Raw genomic sequence first — 17,586 nt, forward strand, 5'->3', positions numbered from 1 at the left:
AAAGTGTCATGTTTGTGATAGTTTTCATCTCTTGCTTCATGCCTCAAATTGATTGACGTGATTCCCCAGGGAAAGATTGGTTCACGACTTTTTCTCCTGCATTTATTGACACTGATGTCACCGGTCTTAAAACACCGGCCTTGAAAAGTTGATAGAACAAAACAAAAATACTCAATCCAACAAAATAATAAAAAAAAATTAAATGTATGGGGGTTGGCTGATAAATGTTCCATGCAATCTTATATTCTCTGGCAACCTCTTCTAAATTTCAAGAAAATTCCCAGGATGCAATGATCGGTACGCCAAAATCACTCAGTTAACAGAAGCCATGTGCCGGATCAAGTCGATCACTCGGGAACTAAAAATAAATCGAGAATTAGACAAGCAGTGTTTAAGGTATTATCAAGCTATGGAACTAAGGAAACGTATGAATTTATACCTGTAACCCCATTCGTTGTCGTACCAAGCAACAAGCTTAACAAAGTTGTCACTCAAATCAATTCCTGCCTTGGCATAAAAAATGCTAGACCTTTTATAAAGCACAACAGAATCTTATCTTTAGTCCCAATTGCAATTTATGTAGTTTTCAGATTCGTAAAACTTAGATGCGCCAGAAAAACATCAACATTGTAGAAAACAGAATGCGGAATGAAACTTTGCACCTGGAGTCTCCAACAAAGTCTGTTGAGACTAAATCTTCATCCACGTAACCAAGAATTCCCTTCATGTTGGTTTCAGATTCATTCCTACACGAACAAAAGTTGTAAAATATATCATTATAGAGATTATCAATATTAAGGAAAAACATTAGGACAACTTAAGCATGAATCCCGAAGTTTGAAGTATCATTAACATTATCTGTTAAAAACATTCTAATCCTTGCTTGATGGCAGCCTTAATATTTTCATAATAAGCTGCCTTCTCAAATCTCACCGTTAAGTCAACCACAGAGACATCAACAGTGGGAACACGGAAAGCCATTCCAGTGAACTTGCCATTCAATGATGGCAACACTTTGCCAACGGCCTATGCGATTACAAGATAACCACCACAATCAACCATCACACTTCAATTCCAACGACTAATTATAACAATTACTGAGACCTCGTGCTTATAATCACTCACTGATGGATGGATAAGGGGACTAGGATGTCAAAATTTAAACATACCTTGGCAGCTCCAGTGCTGCTAGGAATGATATTGAAGGAAGCAGCTCTACCACCTCTCCAGTCCTTCATTGATGGGCCATCAACAGTCTTTTGAGTAGCTGAATTAAAATCACCAAGTTAGTTCAACAATACACGGTAGGTTGCAACAAGCAACAAAACACCATAAGTACTTACCAGTAATCGAATGGACAGTGGTCATAAGACCCTCAACAATGCCAAACTTGTCATGGATGACCTGTCACCATATTTACAGATCAAATAATATATTAAGATAACAGTATTATCCCAATACTCTGCACGAATAAGAGAACTCATTATTACTTACCTTAGCCAATGGAGCAAGGCAATTAGTAGTGCAGCTAGCATTGGAGACAATGTTAAGGTCGGCCTTGTATTCCTTCTCATTGACACCCACAACAATTATGGGGGCATCCTTACTGGGAGCAGAGATGACCACCTTCTTTGCACCACCCTGAAAAGCATTTTAGATAAGAATACCAAACATGAGAACTTTCCCTGGATCAAATAAAATAAAGACATTTTAATTCCAATAAATTTTCAAATATGGCCATCAAATAAACCTATTATAAAAGACACTATCACAAACCTTCAAGTGTGCAGCAGCTTTGTCCTTGTCAGTGAAGACACCAGTGGACTCAACAACATAATCAGCTCCGGTCTCACCCCATGGGATTTCCTCGGGGTTTCTATCATCAATTGAAAACAAATCATAAATAGTTTACGTGGCAAAAAATACAGCAATGCTCTTAAATTCAATTACAAAATCTATTCCAAAAGAAAGATTAATAACCACCTGAAGCCGAAAACAGTGACAGGCTTTTCACCAAATAGCAGGGTCTTTGAGTCCTTCACCTCAAGTTCATGGTGCTTCCATTGACCGTGAACACTATCGTACTTGAACATATAGGTCTGTGCAATATAATCATCAAATCATGTCAAAAATCAAATTATTAAGTTAACAACAATAACCAATTTCATTCTCTGTTTTTAAGTTGGTTAATAGTAAATCTCTAATAGATCTATCTATCAATAAACTGTAACAATTAAAAATTAAAAATTATTTCCAGCTAAAACCTATTAAAAAGATGTAAGAATCAAATCACGAAAAATAAACTCAAATAATCACTTTTCTATACTAAAACCAGATCAGCTCATTTTCCACTAAAAACATTCGACACAGGAATTTGATCAATGAAGCTCTCTACACACATGAAAGCTAACAAATACAAAGGAATGCGTACAAATGTGCGTATACGAACCATGTAATCAGTGGTGATGAAAGGATCCTTAACAGAAACGAGCTCAATATCATCGCTTTGGAGAGCAACTCTCGCAACCAGACGGCCGATCCTTCCAAATCCTTCACGAAACACGCAAAAGGAAATAAGATCATGATTTTTTTAAGAAAGTGAGAAATATTAAAAGAATACAATAAAAATAAATACCGTTGATTCCGATCTTGATCTTAGCCATGACGGAGAAACAAAAGCAAATATTAACGACGGCTGAGAGAAAGGTGAGTGAAGCACAGGTGAGTGAATGGTATTGACCGTAGGAAATGAACTGTGAAGGGTGGTTTATATATATGAAAGGGCTTTAACCAAAATGGAGGAAGCGTAGTTTGACGAAATTTTTTAGGGGAAAGTAGGGACCACAAAAATGGTAAGTGTCGATTGATTTGGTTGAATGTGGAAATGGTAAGAAACTGAAATGGTATTGGCGCGGGATGAAATTCTAGATAAATATTTAATTATTATTATTATTTTTAAGTAATAAATTTGAGGCATTAACTAAATATATTATCAAATAAATTCTGTTATCTTTGAAAAAAATAAGTCTTTTATCATATTAAAATATTTTGTTATTAATTTTATTGAGTGGTCTTAATAATATAAAAGAGTATTATTTTTTATAATATTTATATTTAAATAATTGTGTTTGCATGATGTGCGAGCATTATCAATAAGTTAAACAAAATTTGACCATATAATACATTGTAATCACCCAAAATTATTTAAAAATAATAGTTAGATATTCTCTATGTTGAGAGATCTTTCGATTGTATTGTCAGTCGGAATATTCAATAATTATGTGTCGTAGTTAGAGATAGTCATTTTATTCAAGTATGGTAGGTTCTTACCCGATCCTATATGGTCTATTTGTTTTTTTTAATTGAGTTTAAGTCAAATCAAATTCGAATTTATGAGAATAAATCCTTAACTCGATTTGATTCAAAATAATAGTATATTTTTTCTCTATTTATTTATGGATGGTTGTTGTAATATCCCTCTATCTTTTTTTCCCCAAATATCTCCCTATTTTATTGAATACGAATAAAAATTATATCTATATCTGAGTCGACTTGAATTTGGATTTTTACCTCAAATTTTGAGTTTAATAAAACTTCCGCGAATATGAATTAGATTGAGTTTTGATGGAAGAGATATCTTTTTATAAAATTAAATTTGATTGGTCAGAACCCGACCTGATTTGTAATTCTCATAATTATATTCTTAGAATGATATTTTCTAGGAATATTTGAGATTTTATCTTTCATATTGTAACATATTTTGAGTGGCATCTCGAAGGAGAGGATTAATTTTGAAATTTGTATAGATTATAGAGTATTTACAATGACTGACCCTTCGACGTCGAATCATTGTACGGTTAATTAAAGTATTGATAATGATAAGCCTCGATTGTAGAATTATATGAACTTTACAACTCGTTAGCATTGAATGGCCGATCAAATTCTTCACGTTATGCAATTAAGTCTGCATCGTCAAAGCTCTTAATTGAATCTTCGTGTGATGCCTTGACTTTGTAAGACAAATTATGGTATGAACTTTTTATCTTATATAATCTTTAGGTCATGTCTTTTTCTCGTGAAACGTTTTTCGGGACCTACCACAAAATAAAAAGACAAAATCTCAAATATTTTATGATATTATCATCTCAAAATACAATATTTGATTGTTAAAATTTTGACTAACTATACAATCAAAAGATTCATCAATACTTCTGTTCCGTTTTTAAAAAGTTTTCAAATATATATAGTCGTACTAATTCATAATTTAATTATATTGTCAATATTATTCTAATTTGATAAAAAAATTATTTTTAGTTCAAAATTTTGTTTGTTAAGATTAGGGGTGCTTAATGAGTTAAGCAACTCGTGAGCAGTTCGAACTCGACTCGATCAAAGTTCGGTAAAATTTGACTTGGGTTAATTTGACTCGAACTTGGCTCGAGATCTTAACGAGTTAAGTTGAGCAAAATCCAACTCGACTCGATAAGCTCGTGAGTAGCTCGTTAATTTTTTTATATGATTTTTTTAGTAGTTAACTTAAAAAATTATTTCATACTCTTAAAAATCAATCCTTATTTATTATTTTAATGTATTTGTGGATTATTACTTTAGAGTTTAGACTTTAAAATTATTTCATACACTCTTTTGATAAATTTGTTGATTAAATTTATTAATTTATGTTTATATTAAGTTCTATATAGTATTAGTAGATTTTACCTATAGATAAGAAAATAAAGTAAAATATTTTGTGAGCTTAACGATCAATGAGACGAGTAATGGGCATCGAGCTTAACGAGTAACGAGTTTAATGACCTTAATGAGTAACGAGTTTAATGAGCAATGAGTTGAGCAGCAAGTTTTCTTAACGAGTACGAGCCGAACAAAATTTTAACTAATTTAACGAGCAACGAGTCGAGTCGAGCAATACATTTTTTTAACGATCATGAATCGAGCATTGTCCAACTCGTGACCGACTCGCTCGATAAACATCCCAAGTTAAGATTCAGTTTAATATCAATTAACTTGATTTTATTCAAGGATTCTTTAATTATATTAAAAACTAAATTACACTAATGATCACTTAAGTATGAGTGGATTTATCTTTTAATTTTATCAATCAATCACTTAATTATGTAAATATTATTAATCAAACCACTAGCCGTTAATATTTAAATAGTTAACGGTTAATAATTTAATTTACATCATTTAAATAATTAAGTGATTTGATTGATAAAATTAAAAGATTGATGCCAGATTGGTCATTGGTGTTTACCCACCTATTTTTATTCACCAGTGCATGTTAGATTCAGCCCTTTCGTTTTCTCTCTGTCAAATTTCAAACGGCAAAATATGTCCCTTTATCCTCCCTTCCCCGTCCCAGATTTTCAAACAAAGGCGTCAACTTTTCTTAAAATTATAATTTGACCCCTTTAAAACCATCTTATAAATTCCCATTTTTGAAACTTTCTAGTTTGTCCAGAGAAAACATTTTCGAGAAGAAAAGGGAGGGATGACAATGGACAGAGAGAAGGAGAGGGAGATAGAGCTCGAAAGCGCAATGTACACGAACTGCTTGCTTTTAGGTTTGGATCCGTCGATAATCGGTCTCGGATCATCCAATGGAACCCCTCGTGTCGGACTCTTCCGTCACTCCAACCCTAAATTGGGTGAACAGCTTCTTTACTTCATCCTCTATTCTCTTTGTGGCCCCACTCAATCAGCCAGAGTAAAATATCATTGTCTCCGGTTCGGTTTACTTTTGATCTGGTCTGTATTTGTTTTGAGTTTAGTTTTGATTTTGGATATTTTCAAGATTTCGATAGAGTTTGGCCGATTTTCGACTCAGCGCAATCTCTTGATTTTCGGAAGGTTGAATTATTTATTTATTTATTTTCGTGTTTCTATTTTTCTTTTTATTATTTGTTTGAATTGTTATTTGCTTATTGATAATTTAGGTTGTGCAAGGTATAATTAGTGAGCTGGAAGCACAAGGAGATCTACCAAGGAGTAATTCGCGGGTTTCTTCGCTTGCTACATGCTGTGGACCAAGGTTAGCTGGATAGTTTCTGTTTGTGTGCCTAGAAAATTCAATAAAGTTAAGCACAATGGAAAAGTGTATTAATTGGCTGGACTCTTTAACTTAGTTCTATCTGAACTTGGCCCCATTACAGTGAATATTTTACAATAACACTGAACTTTACTGTAATGTAAAGTCTGAATTTTTTTATGTACATGTAGGTTTTCTTGGTAGATGATATTTGTTAATTCGTCATCACATTGGGGTTTCCTATGTGTTTGGTTGCAGATTTGTTGAACTTTTGTGGCAACTTTCATTGCATGCTTTGAGGGAGGTTCATAGACAGACTTTTGCACCAGACGTTGCTTCTAACCCGTTGCCTGCACCATTAACTGATGTTGCATTTTCTCATTCTGCTACACTACTCCCTGTAACAAAGGTAATGCTGCTCTGTTGACTGTTCATTCATATGAAGTACAATTGTATTTTCTTTGGTTTTTCTCTCCTTCTGATATCATAGTTCACTTGATTTAGAGTTTCAGCAATAGTTTCAAACTTGTTTTTCTTGACTTCCATGGCAGTAAAATAACATGCTTATAAACAGGCTCAAATTGCACTTGAGAGGAGGAGATTTCTGAAAAATGCGGAAATATCAGTGCAGAGGCAGGCTACATGGTCAAATTTGGCTCATGAAATGACTGCAGAGTTTCGTGGTCTTTGTGCTGAGGAGGTAAGCTAATAATCACTCATTTAAACTCTTTCTGAGCATTCATGTCAAATTATCAATATAATTGATGTGGTTTAGGTAGAAAATGGCAGTAAATCAACAGAATTAATACTAACAAAATGTGTAAGATAGAAATGGGAATTCTTGAAAACATAGGGTCATAATTAAGCTGTTAAATAGGTTTACAGCCACGACCTTATTATTTTCCCTTGAATTAATAGACGCCAGAACCTGGAGGTTTTTATAACTCTGCGTTTTCAAGAGTTTTAACTTCTATCCTACAAGATTTTTACTTTTTTAGTTGTAATAATTGATTTTCTGCTGTTTACTCCCTAAGCCACACCAATAATCCCCTTTATCCTTTTTGTTAAGTGATCACTTTGACTTAATATATTTAACTAATATCTTGGAGAACTTAGATCACTCATTTTGAGCTCTTTTTGTGTATTTATTTCAAATTGTAAATATGATTCTCTTGCCTCTTTTTCCTTGTCGTTAAGGGATGATTTTGACTCAATATATTTAACTAAGGCCTTGTAAAACATGGATCTTAGGCTTATTTGCAGCAAGAGCTCGAAAAACTTCATGATTTGAGGAACAAAGTGAAGTTGGAAGGGGAGCTATGGGATGATCTTGTCTCCACTTCAAGTCAGAATTCTCATTTGGTTTCAAAGGCCACTCGCTTGTGGGATTCTATATTGTCTCGTAAAAGTAAGTACAAATGAATCAACTATGTTCAATTTTTTCTTCATTATATTATTTGATTTCATAACCTTTATATTATCAAACTATATGTCCAGGTGAGCGTGAAGTTCTTGCTTCAGGCCCTATTGAGGATTTGATTGCACATCGGGAGCATAGGTAATTTGCCACCACATGTTGATATGGTCCTCTTAGATGGTTCATATGACACTTTTTTCTTCCCTTTTCATAATTTTATTTTCTAGGTACCGCATCTCTGGATCATCTTTGCTTGCAGCTATGGATCAGAGTTCTCAAGTTCCTTATACGGACGCCTTATCTGTCCAGTCTGGTGATTTGGATAACAAAGAACAGAATGGCACACGGGTCAATGAAGAGACACTTTCTCGAGTAGATGATAGAAGTGGAAGAGCCCACCAGACTGTTGATGTGGCAGAAATTATCAGATGTTGGATGCATGCATTACAACGTATTCATAAACAGTCACTTCAGCTGGTATGCTGTTTTATGTATTTCTTTATTTTTCTGTTAAGTGAGATGCCTTAGCTTGTAGCAATACTTGTTCATTAGCGAATTAGTCAACATCTGAATAGCATGTCTATATAATACTGATTATGAATATGATATTTGTTTAATTTGTGGCATTGCAAATTTTATTGATCACATACTTATTTTTCACCAGTAAGTTTGAAGTTGTGGCAGTGAAATATTCACTGTGTTCTATTTCTGTGGGTCAAATCTTTATTAGTTATAAGAAAACCCTTCATTTGATATTTTCCATCTTTTGGAGATGTTAATAAGATCTGTTTATGGTATGTAAGAAATGAGCTATTTTCTGTTTGCAGTTTCTAAATTATTTAAGTGATTTTGGAATTTAAACTCATGCTTTATTTTTCCATGAAATTATGTATTACATGTTGCTATTCATCAGTGTTGAAGGTGCTAGTATGCAGTAATAGCATTGCTATTGCTTTGCAGGCAAAAGCTAATGATGGAGAGGGTCCTGATATTTTACGAAGTTCACATGATGGGAGGAAAAGTGGCCATGCTGAGTCATTAGCTGCAACTCTTACTGAGCATCAGCAACACCTGGCTAGCTTTCAGGTAATGAATAGCTATTATACATTAAGTAGCTTTGTACTAACTCTATGTACTGGAAATAGAGTTAGTTTTGAGCATTTTTCTCTAGTTTTGAACATCTAGGGCTATTGTACATGTCTTGTGTATATTATCCTCATTGAGTAGGATTATACCTAAGTAATTGTTGGGATGAAAGTCTTAGAAACATAAATAGTACTTGGCAAGTACTTTAGTTTTTTAAAGTCTTCAAAAACCCTAAATATTGCTATATGTGATCTTCTTAACTATGTTTGACTGGTATTTGGTATAGAATTTAGCAGGCACAGGGATGAAAACCCACCTTTTTGACAATCTAGAAATGGGAATTCCACTAAAGTATGGTCAAACCTTGATAATCTATAACCCTAAGAATCTGGCAATTATGCTTATAGAAAGTTTGCAGTTAAATTTATTTGAAGATTGAAAGATGATTGATTGGGGATATGAGTTCTGTTCTCTTCTTCTTTGCTTTGCTTCTTACATACATGCCTGTTTACAAATACATTTACACACGTGCCTCTTCTAAACCATAAAATGCTGTTATGGTTTTCAGTTATCTCTAAAGGGTCTTTCTGGCACTTTCTTGTCGTCACAATATATTACTATTAATTTGTAATACATTCCAAATGCAGGTGCTTATTAACCAACTAGAAGAAGTTGCTCCATCAATCCAGAAGTCAATATCAGAGTGCACGGAGAAAGTAAATAGCATTTCCTCCAACTTACCTGCAATGACCAAACATCGTGGTCAAACCACCTCACCTATTCAAGCTCAGAGCAGTAGAAGGACCTTGGTAAATGTTCAGTCCTTATTCATGTAATGCAAATATTGATAATATTTCGAAACTTCTGAATATTTGTGTAATGTAGAACATATGACTCGTTTTTAAAATATTTTCTGGATCATTCAGGAAAGTAGTTCTGATGACGTTGATGACATTACTTAAAAAATGTCTGCCGTTCAGCTTGAGAAGAATTCAGCCAGCCCTCCTGCTTTAAAGCTCCCCCAGTTATTTAGTTTAACTCCAAATCCATCTAGAAAGGGTGGAAGTATTCAAAAGCAACACACCTTAGTTCCTCAGACCAACCAAATTGACACTTTACCCGAAAAGAATTCTATGGAACAGCCTCTAGCAAACAATCGCTTGGGTAACTCACTTCAAGGTTTGTTGCTTTTCATTGTCCATTTGTCTCCCTACGTGTTATTGGTTTAATGCCTTCTATCAGTTGAAAGAAGGTAATTTAGCCCCTTTGGCTGAAGAATTTGATTCTTGATTTCTTGTTGCAGATAGTGATATTTCTTATGTTGAAAACCTAAAAAGATCTGTTAGGCAAGCTGCACTGTCAGTGGCATCTTGCAATTCAGAGTCATTTCGTGACAGGAAATCTGATGAAAGTTCTGAGCATTTCATTGTACCTGTTTCATCAACTAATCATTCTCACTTGGGACCAGAAACTAAATTGAGCTCGTTAAGGACTAAGAGATTATATTCAACTCAAACAGAAAATTCCTTGCTCGACAGCCATGCCGGTGATGGTCATATTGGGAATAACTATGACAACTTAACACACGTGTTGAACAATCTGGATTCTCCTAATAATTATGATCAAGTAAATGGATTTCACTCAGCCACTGCTTCTAGATGTGCGGATGCTGATCTGCAAAGGTCACTTTTTAATTTGGAAGAAGTGCGGGATCAGGTCTTCTCTCCTTTTCTGATGGACACATCCCTGTTAGACGATTCTTATGAGGATTTACTTGGTATGTTGGTTTGCTTACAAACTATTTCTGTTAAAAGGCATCCATGTAGGGGCTGTAGTAATAAGACTCTTTATATTAATGTTTTAATTTGTTTATCCATTAATTATCACATTTTACCATGGGTTTTGGCTTATGAGCAGAGTTCTATTTATTATCGTTTTCTACCCTGCGGTATTGTTTTTGATTTGGAGGTTGTTTGTGCAGCTCCACTTTCAGAAACAGAAACAGCCTTGATGGAACATTGAGATGGAGTTTAGATGATTCTGTTCGGATGGTTTTGCTTTTGGTCCTTGGTTGGGATGTGCAGCACTCTCATTGATTTGTTGCATGACACGATACTTGTATGTACTTAAACTACAGATATACAATGAGAGCAGCTCCCCCCACTGAAATCTGGAAGACTGCATGGTATTATTTTGTAAGGTAACACAAGCTCTCCTAAAAAGTTTATGTTTTGCCTAGAGTGAATTCATTATGTTAATATCTTCTTTAAATTGATTATTATTATTAATATTGCTACTCATACTGTGTGTATTGAATGTTAGAGACTTAAATGTGTTCTTCGGTACCGACGAGTACTGTGGTAAGATCCCCCTTTGAAGTTTCTTGATTATTATTATTATGATAGATTACGACGATAAATCGAGACATAATCTAAACTTTCTTCAACCTCTTAGTGCTTTTAATGCGCAGTATTTTCCTCCGAATAGCTTGATATATGATGTAGGTAATAGAGGTGACGTGCATTGCTTATGAAGGAGGGTTTTGAGAATGTGTTGTACAGTCTTTTAGCTTAGCTTAGAATTGATCTCTTTGGGGTGGTTGATATGATATATTTTGACCTTTTATTTTTCGCATCTTTATTTATGTTCATTTATTGGGTGCTGGAAGATGAGTGTTGTAGATTGTGATTCTTTACCAATCTCATTACTGCCTTTTTATTTTGTTGTTTTTATTGGGGATTTTACTTTTTCTTGTTGTTTAAGGAGTCTCTACCACTTTGATTTATGTTTGACTTCAGCGTTTTAATTTTTATTAATAGAGTTTCAAAGTTCTTGAATTCGGAGTTTAATACAGTTTTTTTTTGTTATAATTTGGAAGTCTATGAGTTGGGGGTTGGTTTGAGTTAGTAACTTTTCTTAAATTTCTTTTTTCAATTCCAAAACAATAAAGAAAATATTAGTTTAAGGTTACATGAAGCTCTTAATTTTTTTTTACTCAATTGAATTCTAAAATTAAAAAAAAATTAAATCACTAACAATCAATTTGTCTGATAGGATGTACTATATTTCTTAAGTAATATTAGGAGTATGAATTTTAATATTATGAATGGATTAAATTGAATTCGAAGAGTCGTGATTATATCAAACGAAAATTAATTAATTATTTTTTATGAAAATAAAGTAAATGGGTTTAATTGGGTAGAAAAGAATACATAAATTTAATTGACTTTTAAAAAAATAAATTAGAGGGTTTTAATATTTTAAATATTAAAATAAATTTTAGTTTTTATTAATTAATAATTTCAGTTCCATAATTCAGATTGAGTGGTGATCTGAAAGATAGTATGTTCCATACCTGATCCCGTAAGAGTTGAGTTTCTTTCTCAAGTAATGTGTGTAGGGTAGGTCGTCTAAATTCCAAATCTTTTCTTTTACAACTTCGCAAAAATAAAATAAAATAAAGAATCTTATACTTGATGTCCATTTTTTATCTGTAAGTTGCATGGTTAAATTCACTGTCACAGTGTCACGTCACCTAAAATATCTTTAGTTATCGGCATCATTTGGCGATGGAAATTATTACTTCACTAGCTTTTATAATAATAAATTATCTATTGGAAGTAGACTTTTGAAAGTATATTTAGTACTTTTAAATTCAAGTTCTGTTTAATATTTGGTAGAGTTTATATAAAAATGGCAGGTTTAAGAAATATGGTTTAACATATTTAGAATATAGATGGTCCTCAAGCTTTAAGATTTGAGATTCGATTTAATATATTAAGTTCTTCATGTTTAGAAGAGTAGAAAATAAATTTAATAAAAAATTAATTAATAATTAATTATTAAATTGAAGATGACATAATGTTTGAACTTTGAAGTAATTTTAAAGTTGTTTTTAAACCAATTTTTTTTATAATCTAGGATATTATAAAATAGTCTTTATTCAGAATTGTTTTTTTGTCTGCGACAATGTATACATTTAGTAGATATAATTTTTTTGAATCAAGATCTTTTAAAAAGATTAACATTCTCTTTATCATTAAAGACACTCAATAAACTCTTAAGTCAAATTAAAGTTTAATAAATATAAATCTTTTTAATAACATGTATAAACTTAACTTAAATCCAACCTACAAACAATTCTAACTAGAAAAATATCAAAATTCCAGTTTATTTCAAATCCAAACATATAATTGTAAAATACAGTTAAAATTTAAAGGTTTTTTATTTATTTTGAGATTGGATTACACAACAAAGAATTTGGTTTTTTTACTCAAGAAAAATATTTTATCAAATGAAGAATTTAGAGAGGTAATAATTTTATAATTTAATTTATCTAATAAAAATTATTTTTTCAAATGTCTTAATTTTATAATGTAATTTTGAAATAGTACAAATATCTTCAACCTTTAAATAACTATTTATTTTCAGGCGATAGATATAATTTTATGACACGCGCCGAGAAACACGCACGTAGGGTGGCTTGCCTGACTACAACGGAAAACTGTGCTAAAACGAAGATGTTGATATCAATGATATGGTAATGTATGAAGCTCGGAGAGATGAGATGACAAGGCAATAATAGGCTGTGAAAATGGATCTGTCCCAAGTCTTCAAAAACACCAGTTGCACTTAATCGGTGCGTGTAAACCACTAACTCACTAAAACTCTTTGCATTTCTCATTCTTAGCCTTCATCTCATCCCCTCCCAAAGCAAATAAAAGGCGGGTTTTCTCCAAAAGCTCGAAGGGTGATTTAGTAATTTATATTCCACTTCATCTGGAGTAAATCAAAAAGCGAAAATTGCAGAGGATGCTTAGAAAAAAATAATGGAAATGGAATTATTTAGAACATTTAGGAAAACAAAATATCAAACGCTAACTACATCCAAAGGTTGATCAATGGTGTTTCTTTCTAAATCCGTTACTTTTATTCTTTAGATTCTAAGAAGAAAAGAGCGTTTGTAAGTATAAGATTGATACCTTCATTTTGGACTAAAGCTGTCTTTTTTCTTATGTTGTTTTTGATGATTTTGTAGGTTCCTTCTGGTGGGAAATGCTGATTGGGGTTTTAAGATCAAACTCAGATCTTTAAGTTTTGATCTAGCTCAATGCTTTTCTTATTCTTTTCATTTTGTTTATGCTAATTGGGGCCTTTTGTCATATAGTTGATTGATATACTTGAGCTTGGACTTGTTGTGTTTTAGATGTTTTTTCTTCCAACAATCGAATTGGGTTTATGTTGCTGTTCGTAGAAACAAGGAATTCCTCTGTTGCCATTGAATAAATAATTCATCTTAGTGAGGACGGAGTTGCACATTTATCGGTGAATTGACTCATTGATGGAATCTATGCTTTGGTTTCTGGTATTTGATGGTGCATTTGATTTAAAGGGGTTTCTTTTATTATCCCATTGATAAGTTTGTGAGAAGAGATTCTTGTTCAGAGTAAGGATGATCAAACAAATACTTAATAGGCTCCCTCGTAAACCATCTAAGTCGAGTGACAATCGTGAGGGGGGAACATTTACTTCCTCATCGAATGCTTCTACCAGTTCGAGGAACAGCAATTTGGCAAGTAATCGATATGAAAACTCGAGTGGTGCATCGTTTTCTGGTTTTAATTCTACTCCAAGTTCAGGGCTGAATCAAGGGAATAAGATTTCTCAAGTGGTGAATGCCAAGTTGAATTGGAATACTTTCGCTGCTTCCTTTGAGGCATTGCCTAGTTTTAGAGATGTTCCAAATTCCGAGAAGCAGAACTTGTTTATCAGAAAACTCAACATGTGTTGCATCATGTTTGATTTCACTGATCCAATGAAAAACATCAAAGAGAAGGATGTCAAGCGGCAAACTTTGCTAGAGCTTGTGGATTATGTTTCATCTGCTAATGGGAAATTTTCGGAGATTGTTATGCTAGAAATTGTTAAGATGGTGTCTGTAAATTTGTTTAGAACGCTTACTTCTCCACCACGTGAGAACAAGGTTTTAGAAGCCTTTGATTTGGAAGAGGAGGAGCCTTCAATGGATTCCGCATGGCCTCATTTGCAAGTTGTTTATGAGTTTCTTTTGAGGTTTGTGGCATCACCCGAGACTGATGCAAAACTGGCAAAGCGATATATCGATCACTCTTTTATTCTAAGGTTGTTAGACCTTTTTGATTCGGAGGACCCCAGAGAAAGGGAATACCTGAAAACTGTGTTGCATCGCATCTATGGGAAATTTATGGTCCATCGTCCATTCATCAGAAAAGCAATCAACAACATCTTTTTCCGATTTATCTTTGAAACCGAAAAACACAATGGAATTGCGGAGCTATTAGAAATACTTGGTAGTATAATTAATGGGTTTGCTTTGCCACTGAAAGAAGAACATAAGCTCTTTCTTGTCCGTGCATTAATACCACTTCACAAACCAAAGTGCATACCCATTTACCATCAGCAATTGTCTTATTGCATTACTCAATTTGTGGAGAAAGACTGCAAGCTTGCTGATACTGTTATTCGGGGCTTGCTAAAGTATTGGCCAATTACAAATAGCTCGAAAGAAGTCATGTTCTTGGGTGAACTGGAGGAAGTTTTAGAAGCCACACAACTTGCTGAGTTTCAACGCTGCATGGTTCCCTTATTCCGCCAGATAGGCCGTTGCTTGAGTAGCTCGCATTTTCAGGTAGGGATTTCATCGGTCCATTACTTGCAACTTTCCTCTCTTTACAAAACCCCCTTGACAAAGCATAATTAGTTAAAAGTTGGAGAAAAAAATGAACTAACGGTTTAATGGTTTAGATCAAAATAAACTGTGCCTTTTGCCACTTTATTTGTTTGTCTAAATGGACCATTTCGTGCCATTGTGCTCTATTTAGGACTTCATTTTGAGTGAGATCTTTAAAGGTTACGACACTGAAATGATCATGAATAACTGAAAATCCAAGTGTCCTCGTTGATATAACGGTCTGTGATTTTTAGTAATTGAATCTATTATCAAATTTATCTAGTTGTAGTTGCTAAAACAATGTTGCATGGTCTGTGATAAAAATGTGTGTTCACTATTTGAATAGCTCTAATATTTTTGGCTGATGTCCCCTTTAATTTAGATGGTTTTCAATTCGGCGACAAGAGGAAGGTTTTGAACTTCAGTTTTTCTATATGAATGAAAGCTATAATGTCTGAAGATGTCAAGATATACTTATAGTTATTTCAATCTTAGTTGTCTATGTTACTTGGATCCGGCTGTAACCTTCTAAAACGGGTATGTGTCCGGAATAGTTATGTTTATTTTTTTAAAAAGATTTCTATGTATTTGGAGGGTCATTAGTGGATCATTTCCCACATGCCTACTTCTGAGTATATGTCGAACATTGATGCCGGACATGGGAACTTGAAGAAAAATGAAGAGTCGGAGTAATATATCGTGTGAAACTGCACTCAGTCGGTTTTGCTACTAGTGAATACACACTTAAATTATGTGCAGAACTAGCATTTTGAGAGTTTGAAGATGAGGGCTTTATTCTTTCTAAAACTCGAACATTGTTTGCAGGTGGCTGAGAGGTCTTTATTCTTATGGAACAAAGATCATATCGAAAATCTAATAAAACAGAACCGGAACGTTATACTTCGCATTATCTTCCCCTCCTTGGAAAAGAATGCTAGAAACCACTGGAATCAAGCAGTGCAGAGCTTGACGCTAAACGTCCGCAAGATTTTCTCCGACACCGACCCTGATCACTTTGAGGAATGCTTGCATAAGTTTGAAGAAGACAAAGCACGGGAAAGCGAGGTTAAATCAAAACGTGAAGCCACATGGAAACGATTAGAAGAGATTGCTGCGATGAAAGCTGCAAGTAATGAACCCGTGCTTGTCCCCCCTAAAGCAACTGCTCTCAAGCCATCTTGCTAGGACAAAAAGAATCTCCATTTCAGCCCTCGATGTTTCGTGTTGAGATCTGTATGCAAACCGTGGGTCGGTGGATTGGGGACAATGAAGCTGATTTTTCTTTCATATAAAGTGTTCCACCTGAAAATTTTGGTTTGCTTGGATTCATCAAGATTGATGCTTTTTATGTGGGGTAAATCTAAAGCCCCTTTTGCTCATATATGCATATATTTTGTATATATAATGGATTTGGGGACAATGAAAACAAATGAGTTTGGTTTGTAAACCATTCATAATCTTTAAAGGTGGATTCCACTTATTTGGATCAATTTGCTCTGTTATTGAATATACTAATCGGTTGATTTAGATTCATTGACCGGTTAATTTAGATTGAGTACTTTTAACGACTGTGTATGCAATATATTTTGGAGTAAACATTGCGGATTATGAGGCAACCTTGCATCATTCTCTTTTTCGACCGAAAACGATTCTCGTGCATAGTTTTATTCAATGGACAGCCTTATTATCAATTTGGGGTGAGTGTCGGGACAAAAGTATTTCAAGAAAAATGAAGAGTTCGGGATTCGGGTAACTCTTCCCCTTCTCTTTGTTTTCAAAGTTATGTTGTCTACCTAATGGATGATTCTTTAAGAAACTTCGTGCCTTTACCAATGCTTAGTTGTTTTTTGTTTTGCCCAATGTCTTTTCCATTGTTGACAAGATAATAATCTATTTCAATTGCCTTGTTGGTTTTCCGCAGGATAAAAGATTCGAGGCAGCTCTCAAATTTCCAGTATAAATACCATCTGCAGATCAATGGACTCCCGGGCATCGTCGCATCGTTTCGTATTTGAAAGCTTCGCCTGCCTCGGTTCGGTTCCCAGATAGAATCAGCAACCATGGAGAGGCTAAAGAAGCATGCAGGTACAGTGACACAAGCGCCCTTTGTGTAGAGATCCTAGAGACGAGCTGTTCCGTTAAAATTGATATGGATTGTGACACTCTGGTTGATGTGCCCCGACAACGAAAGCATAGGGAGAGTTACAAGAGGAAGAGGATGAACGACAGGGCTACGAGCCGAAGACTTAAGCCTCATCGACAATCTGGTGGATCATCATCCCCCCTGAATCACCTATGTGTTTGCCATATATGTTTTACTAAAGCTGG

The 17,586-nt window shown here is 34.1% G+C and overlaps 2 protein-coding genes and 1 pseudogene across 2 annotated transcripts; 2 read left to right on the top strand and 1 right to left on the bottom strand.

The window, feature by feature from the left end:
• Positions 1-211: 211 nt before the first annotated feature.
• On the bottom strand, positions 212-2,747 carry LOC120140684 (glyceraldehyde-3-phosphate dehydrogenase 2, cytosolic-like). The gene is made up of 11 exons (XM_039155656.1): positions 2,636-2,747; positions 2,450-2,550; positions 1,984-2,099; positions 1,777-1,876; positions 1,495-1,641; positions 1,344-1,404; positions 1,170-1,267; positions 884-1,026; positions 663-746; positions 440-529; positions 212-358 (listed from the first exon to the last, which is right to left on the bottom strand). Exons 1-11 carry the CDS (start codon positions 2,661-2,663, stop codon positions 313-315), a joined length of 1,014 nt encoding a protein of 337 aa, XP_039011587.1. The 5' UTR covers positions 2,664-2,747; the 3' UTR covers positions 212-312.
• On the top strand, positions 2,662-10,764 carry LOC120140973 (annotated as a pseudogene).
• A 2,962-nt stretch (positions 10,765-13,726) lies between these two features.
• On the top strand, positions 13,727-16,746 carry LOC120140737 (serine/threonine protein phosphatase 2A 57 kDa regulatory subunit B' theta isoform-like). Its single transcript, XM_039155719.1, has 3 exons — positions 13,727-13,943; positions 13,990-15,216; positions 16,084-16,746. Exons 2-3 carry the CDS (start codon positions 14,002-14,004, stop codon positions 16,441-16,443), a joined length of 1,575 nt encoding a protein of 524 aa, XP_039011650.1. The 5' UTR covers positions 13,727-13,943; positions 13,990-14,001; the 3' UTR covers positions 16,444-16,746.
• Positions 16,747-17,586: the final 840 nt, after the last annotated feature.

Source organism: Hibiscus syriacus, unplaced genomic scaffold (genome assembly GCF_006381635.1).
Source record: "Hibiscus syriacus cultivar Baekdansim isolate YM2019G1 unplaced genomic scaffold, ASM638163v2 tig00110788_pilon, whole genome shotgun sequence".
Classification (NCBI taxonomy): domain Eukaryota; kingdom Viridiplantae; phylum Streptophyta; class Magnoliopsida; order Malvales; family Malvaceae; genus Hibiscus; species Hibiscus syriacus.

What these genes read in the sequence shown, in the direction of transcription:
- LOC120140684 (XM_039155656.1), bottom strand. Translation starts at nt 2,663, where the DNA reads ATGGCTAAGATCAAGATCGGAATCAACG. An exon ending in GTCACTGTTTTCGGCTTCAG is followed by an intron (nt 1,877 to 1,983) that starts GTGGTTATTAAT and finishes AATTGATGATAG; the next exon opens with AAACCCCGAGGAAATCCCAT. An exon ending in GACAACGAATGGGGTTACAG is followed by an intron (nt 359 to 439) that starts GTATAAATTCAT and finishes ATTTATTTTTAG; the next exon opens with TTCCCGAGTGATCGACTTGA.
- LOC120140737 (XM_039155719.1), top strand. Translation starts at nt 14,002, where the DNA reads ATGATCAAACAAATACTTAATAGGCTCCCTCGTAAACCATCTAAGTCG. An exon ending in TGAGTAGCTCGCATTTTCAG is followed by an intron (nt 15,217 to 16,083) that starts GTAGGGATTTCA and finishes CATTGTTTGCAG; the next exon opens with GTGGCTGAGAGGTCTTTATT.